The sequence below is a fragment of the Cucumis sativus genome, chromosome 7, assembly GCF_000004075.3.
Source record: "Cucumis sativus cultivar 9930 chromosome 7, Cucumber_9930_V3, whole genome shotgun sequence".
Lineage (NCBI taxonomy): Eukaryota > Viridiplantae > Streptophyta > Magnoliopsida > Cucurbitales > Cucurbitaceae > Cucumis > Cucumis sativus.
Genome location: NC_026661.2, coordinates 12,534,617 through 12,542,176, shown reverse-complemented (window position 1 = coordinate 12,542,176; position 7,560 = coordinate 12,534,617). Strand labels below are relative to the sequence as shown.

Below are 7,560 nucleotides of genomic sequence, written 5' to 3'. Positions count from 1 at the left end.
CGAGACCTTTGTTTATTTAGATTCACGAATTTAAACTTGATCCAAATTTATGTCTGTATATAAAGTTCAAAGTCTGCAAGATAGCTTCAAGACCTTTGTTTATTTAGATTCAAGATTACAGTGTTTTATTTCACTAACAAATAATTAACTAATCAGATTATTGAATGTAATTTACAAACTACAAGTTTTGGGACATAAATTTCAACAATTTTTTAAGAAACAAATATGTTTGATAACCATTCCCATTTTTTGTTCCTAAAGTTTAAGAAACGTTTCTAAAAATTAGACAAAAATAGAAAAATTTAAATCATTTCTCCTAATCTTGTTTCCATTTCATTTGATTATGATTATTTTATATTTTGAAATCTCTAATTAGCTTGGAAAGACATGCTAATAATTTTTTTTTATTTTTTTATTTTTATCTAAAGCTCTTGGGTTCATCCCAATTTTGATGATTTTTTTCTCTTTTATTTAATATGTTTTATTTTATTTCTTCTTTTATTAATTTTTCCTATTTATATATTTAGTATTTCTTAATTTTTTCCCTCTCTTTATTAATCTTTCATATACGTGTTGAATATTTTTTTTTTAATTTTTTTTAATTTTTTTCTCCTCTTAACTTTTCATAATTATATCCTCAACTTAATTTTGAATTTTGAATTTTTAGTATTTAGATCAATGTATATTGTTTGATTTTCAAATTTTAGATCTAATTTTAACATTTCTTCTATATTGAGCTATATTTATATGTTTTATTCAATATTTAAATTTATATGTTATTTTAAACTTCCAAATTTAAATTGTGAATATATTTTTTAAAATATTTTTTCAATTTTAAATTTCAAAATTTGGATTTATATATTATTTTGAAGGGAGATTTTTAAAAATAGCAAAATAAATTAAAATATTTACAAGTTATAGCAAAATTTTGGATTCTATCACTCATGGTCTTCTATTACCATAACATATCAATGATTATTAGCGATAGAATTTGCTATAGGTTGTAAATATTTTGTAAAATTGGTTGTTTTTTAAAATTCAACTATATATTTTTTATTTTTTTTACATAATTAAATAATATTTAAATAAAAAATATGCAAAAGTATTAGGAAAAATAACATAAGGAACAAGAAAGGATAACCAAACAAATTTTTGTTTCCATTTTTTTTTTATAAAAAATAGAAAATGACAGTAGTTATCAAACATATTCGCATTTTTGTTCTCAAAAAAGAAAAAACAAAGAATGAGAATCAGAAAACAACAAATAGAAACGTCATCAAAGAGATCTTAAAAATGATTGTTTTGAAACTTCATAGACCAAATAGATATAGGATCAAATTTCAAAAATAAAATATTTATATTTTACTTTATTTCTAATAGGACGAAAATGTTCTTGATTTATTGGATCAATCATTTCAATCGAACTAAAAAATTCCCATTATTTACTTGATAACTCTTTTTATTACTTCCTCAAAATGCTAAATTATTCTCAGCTGGGTTTCTAACAACAGTAATTCTTTTGTTAATACTTTATTCTTGAACATCTTTGTCGATAACTCTTGAACCCAAGCACTCATATTACATATATATGTTGCATTAACTCCTGATTGGATTATATTAGCAATTTAAATTATAAATGAAAAAAAATGTTAAAGTTATTGGGGTTCATTTTACCATATTTAAAAATATTTTGAATAAATTATAAGAAAAAAAAGGTGTATTTTCTCTGGTAATAAATCCAACTGCACTGCTTGACTTGGTATAAAGAAAGTTGAAGCAAATCATCTCATCAGACATAACCACTCTTTTCCACAATTTATTTATTTATTTTACAAGTCACACACCCCACAATATTCAACAGAAATAGAAATTACAAACAACACATACCAGTTGGTCATATAACAAAAGATCACATATCTTTCCTAAAAATGTTGTTTTTAGCTATGATAGAGGGCACTTCAATATTTTTAGTAAAAAGTTTATCCTTGTTTTCATTACTGGGGTAGAATGTGAGACTTGGTCGTGGCTCAATATCTTTAATAAAAACCTTGTCCTTGCTCTCATCATTTGGGTAGAATGTGGTACTTGGTCGTGGTTCAATATCTTTAGTAAAAAGCTTGTTCTTGGTATCATCATTTGGGTAGAATGTGAGACTTGGTCGTGGCTCAATATCTTTAGTAAAAAGCTTGTTCTTGGTATCATCATTTGGGTAGAATGTGAGACTTGGTCGTGGCTCAATATCTTTAGTAAAAAGCTTGTTCTTGGTATCATCATTTGGGTAGAATGTGAGACTTGGTCGTGGCTCAATATCTTTAGTAAAAAGTTTGTCCTTGGTATCATCATTTGGGTAGAATGTGAGACTTGGTCGTGGCTCAATATCTTTAGTAAAAAGTTTGTCCTTGCTCTCATCATTTGGGTAGAATGTGGCACTTGGTCGTGGCTCAATATCTTTAATAAAAAGCTTGTCCTTGCTTCCATCATTTGGGTAGAATGTGATACTTGGTCGTGGTTTTGTATCGTTGAAAAAAGTATTTTCATTTTTAAGGCTTTTGTATTTAAAGCAATCTTCTTTTTCTTGTGATACAACTGGTAATGAGTCATCTTCAATCACATTTTTCCATTGTCCTCCGGGTTCATACCTTGACTCTATGCCGTTGAAAAACTAAATAATGCCCCACCATGACAACAAAGAAAGAAAAATAAGAGAGATTACCATAAATTAATTTCATGGGTTTAATTTCTTGCAACACATATTTTATTTGGTAAAATTTATAAACAAGTTTCTTAAAGTCTATTAATTAATAATCCTTTGGTGTTTTAGTTTTTAGTTTGGGAAAATTATATCTACAACACTATTTGGGGCTGTTGGGCCATGGGATAGAGAGAAGTAGAGTGAGTTAGTCTACTCTATATTACGATAGTACTAGGATTAAGATTTTCGTAACCCTATTACGATAGTACTAGGATTAATATTTTTGTAACCCTAGTATCATGATCATACTTGTTTTCATTCCTCTTTCTCCTCCTCCTCACACCCTCTCTCCCACTAATTTCCAAATATTTATCAAGTAAAAGTAGAAGGTCAAGTTAAAGTGGAAATCTTAAGAGTATCCACCACAAATTAAGGAAGCAATAAGACAAAAACTGAAATAGTAGTCTACACCCCTACACAGACTATTATAATCCTCGTACTATTAGAAGTCACTCTTAACCCCAAACGCCCGCTAAATTTCTCCTGTTGTGATCTACTTTCCAGTAATGTTTTAAAAAATCATGTCAAATTTTGAAAACTAAAAAACAACTAGCTAGTTAGTTTTCAAAACTTATTTTTGTTTTTGAAATCTAGCCAAGAATTTGACTCGTGTACTCAAGAAAAGATGCAAATCATGGTAAGAAAATAAAAAGAAATAGACTTACTTCAAAAAAACAAACAAAAAAAATCCAAGTCCATGAAACCTATAGACCAACATTTATCTGTATTGAAAAAAAACTCAAAAAAAAGAGATTGAGAAAAAGGAAATTCATACCAAAAGAAGCAAAAAGAGAGTAATTCCAAATGTTGGTTTGATCTTCATATCTTAGTATCCTGCCTTCGTTCTGTGCACATGAGCTCAAAACTTACTATTTATAGAGAAAATAATGGTTAATAATCATAATTTTGGTCTTATAATTTTTTTAAAAAATTTATGGATACAATTAGGTACGAAAATATAAAGTTCTTAAGTTTTTAATAAAAAACAATCGATCATTTATATTTTACCTTTTTTTTAAAATTATTTTGTAAGCGACGAAAATGTGCTTGCATTATTGGATCAATTATTTCAATGAAGCTAAAAAAAATCCCATTATTTTCTTGATAATTTTTTTTATTACTTCCCCAAAATGCTAAATTATTCTTAGCTATGTTTCTAACAACAACAATAATTCTTGTGTTAATACTTTATTCTTGAACATTTTTATCAATAATTCTTGAACCCAACCACTCATATTATATAGGAGAGAGAGTTTGTAAAAATGGCAAAAAAGAAAAAAAAATTATGATAATAAAACTCATGTAAGTTACATTTTTTAAATAGAAATTGCATTAAATGATAAAATAAATTAGAAAAAACAGTTCAAAACACGTTTTTTGCATATTGCAAATTTGACAAATATGACTAGTAATTTATGATAATTAGACTGTAATCTGCTTTTAAATTTGTGATTTTGCAATTTAGAAAATATAGATTACATGAGCTCTATTATTATAAATGTTTTTGCTATTATTGCAAACTCTCATTTTCTAAATTGCAAAAATGACAAATTTAAAAACAGACGATTATCGTCAATTACTAGTCATATTTGCTAAATTTGCAATTATGTAAAAAAGAGGAGTTATGAGTTGTTTTTTTATAATTTTATTTGTCATCTATTGCAATTTCCCTATTACATATGTGTCCTTCACTCCTAATTTGATTATAATAGCAATTTAAACTATAAAAGAAAAATTATTATAAATGATAAAAATGTTATTAATATCGTGGTTCATTTTACCATATTTAAAAATATTTCTAATAAATTATAAAAGAGAAAAAAATTATTTTTTCTCTAATAATAATCCAACTGCACTGCATTTGACTTGATATAGGGAAAGTTGACTGGTAAGTTGAAGCAAATCATTGTAAGTTTTATTTTCATGTTTGTACAATAAAACCATAACATTTTATAAAAAAATAATTGTCAAGATCTTTGAACTAAATGATTTTCACAAATTAAACTTAGTCAGAAAATCACATACCTGGATCCATGAATGGTTTTCTATAAGATTGTGTTTCTCTCACTTGACCTCTCTTAACTTAATTAAGTTTCTTAATGGGGAAGAGTAAACTACTTCAATGAGATAGTGAGAGGACTAAACCCTAAGGTTCTGCTTATAGATACCACATATCATGGTGTTTAATTAGGACATTATTTTTTTTACCTAATGAACTTATAAAAATAATAGGTCTGAAAGAGATAAAATAACACATAATGCATAAATGGGCCACGTTAATAATAATATTAATTTAAAATAAATTTAACATTCTCCCACTTGGCCCACATTGACATTACTTAACAAAGACATAATGCTCAAAATTAGACTTCGTAATATATCATGTCAAGTCCAAAGAAACTACTAAAGAATCATGATGGTCATACATCATTGCATTAACATACTCTCTTCCTTGTATCACTAAAATAGTTCTTCTATTAACATGATCTATAATAAAGATAATCAATAACGGTCCAACAATAAGTGTCTTTATCAAAGACAATGTCCTCTTTGATTTACATAATTCATTTATGTATATACTAATCATATGAACAGAACCATAATCTTGATTTCAATAATGATATCTACTAATGCCCATATGTTGAACATGATCATTGAATGTCCTTGGTGACATTCCCTGTTGTTAGTAGATCTGCAATCATAAGTTTAGTGCTAATGTGTTTGATTGACATTCTTTGTTTTTAAATTTCTTCTTTAACAACAAAATATTTTAATTTCATATATTTAGCACTTTTAGAATACTTGTCGTTTTTAGAAGAAAACTATTGCAAAGTTATCACAATAAATTCTCAGCGGCTTGGCAATATTGTCGATAATTCCAAGTCCTAAGATAAAGTTATGCAGCCATAAAACATGAATTGTAGCCTCAAAGCATCCTACAAATTCAACCTCCATAGGGGATGCACCAACAATACATTGCTTCACATTTTTTCATGAAATTGCTCCTTCAGCTAATAGAAACAAATAGCCAAAAGTGAATTTTCTTGTATCTACACATCCGACAAAATCTGAATCTAAATATTCAATCATCTCAAGATGATTAGATCTCTTGTAAGTAGGCATATAAAACAAGGATTATAGTTAAATTTACTCCAATTGATCCTTAGGTATATACATCGATCAACAATGTTTTCTTTAAAACCAAAAGATGTGATGGTATCATTGCACTTAAGATGTACCATTGTTTAGAAGCTTGTTTAAGTCTGCATATTGACCTCTTTAATTTACACATCATATGTTCCTTTCCTTCAACCATAAAACCTTCTGGTTGATCCATGAACAATTGTTCATCTAAATTCCCATTTAGAAAGGTATTTTTCACATCCATTTGATGAACCTCTAAATCATAATGAGCTACTAAATTCTTAATGAGTTATTTTTCGAGACAGGTGAAAAAGACTCTTTGTAGTCAATATCATCTTTCTGAGTATAACCTTTGGCAACAAGTCTAGCCTTGTGTCATTCGATATTGCCATTTGAGTCATGTTTGGTCTTAAAGACCCATTTACACTCAACTCTTTTACTTCCTTTAGGCAATTCTATAAGGTCCAAACTTCATTATCATTCATAGATTTCAACTCTTCTTTCATCGCATCTAACCATTTGGCAGAATTATCTTCTTTAATGGCTTGTGAAAATGAAACTGGATCATTATTAATACTTAAGTCAAATTCTAACTCATGCAAATAAATTACACAGTCATCCGAAATAGCTGATCTTCTTTGTCTTACATATATTCTTAACTCTATTTCTTGTAGTCCATTAGTTATAGGTTCATTTGTTATAACATCATTATGTGGTGTTTGACCATTAATTGACCATTAATTTGTTATTCTTGTGGATTGTTAATAGAGTCAATAGCTACATGAACAACAATTTGTGAAGAAGTTATAGATGAAAAACTTTCCACCCTAACTTCTTGAATTTCAACTTTAGGTGGTTTCAAACTTCCACTAATTACGTCATTCTAAGGAATCAATCTTACATTTTCAGTTTCAGCTATTCCTATACTGTTGTTAAAACAATAAAATCTATAGCCTTTTGATTTTTCTGGATGACCAATGAAGAAACCATTGGTTGTTTTTTTTTTTAATATAATTCAGTTTTCTTTCGTGTGGATTATAAATTCTTACTTCGTCTTGACAACCCCAAATATATAGGTGTCTTAAACTAGGTTTTCTTACTCTCCACAATTCAAAAGATATCTTTAGAATTAACTTACTAGAAACCTTGTTTAATAAATATTGAGAGGTTTTTAATGCATACATCCACAAGGACACATGTAAAGATAAACATGCTTCTAACCATATTCATTAATGTACAATTACACCGGTGTAATACCACTTTGTTGTGACGTTCCTGGTATTGTGTATTGAGCACATATATATACCATGACTTTCTAGGAATTTAGCAAATGGATCAAAACAATGTGCCTTCTCATCATATTTTCCATAAATTTTATAAAATTCTTAGCATTTTCAATATTGTAATTGTGGACTTGATATTGTTTGCTACAACCATTCACATAAACATTACTAGACTCAATCTATTTGATCTCTCCCAAACTTTATAGAAAGATTTATCATCATCACTACTAGCAAAAATTAGTGCAACAAATCTTTCACTTAAGAAGTGTCAAATCAAGAACCAAAACCCCAAGATAGAGTCGAATTTGTTTGCACCAATAAAAAAAAAATAGAGTTAATTAACTGAATTATAGATGTAGCATGCAAATAAATAGAAACAAG

The 7,560-nt window shown here is 27.7% G+C and overlaps 1 protein-coding gene across 1 annotated transcript; it reads right to left on the bottom strand.

Moving 5' to 3' along the window:
* Nucleotides 1–1,756: 1,756 nt before the first annotated feature.
* LOC116405317 (organ-specific protein S2-like) lies at nt 1,757–3,632 on the bottom strand. Its single transcript, XM_031889426.1, has 2 exons — nt 3,528–3,632; nt 1,757–2,662 (listed from the first exon to the last, which is right to left on the bottom strand). Exons 1-2 carry the CDS (start codon nt 3,573–3,575, stop codon nt 1,910–1,912), a joined length of 801 nt encoding a protein of 266 aa, XP_031745286.1. The 5' UTR covers nt 3,576–3,632; the 3' UTR covers nt 1,757–1,909.
* Between the last annotated feature and the right edge of the window lie 3,928 nt (nt 3,633–7,560).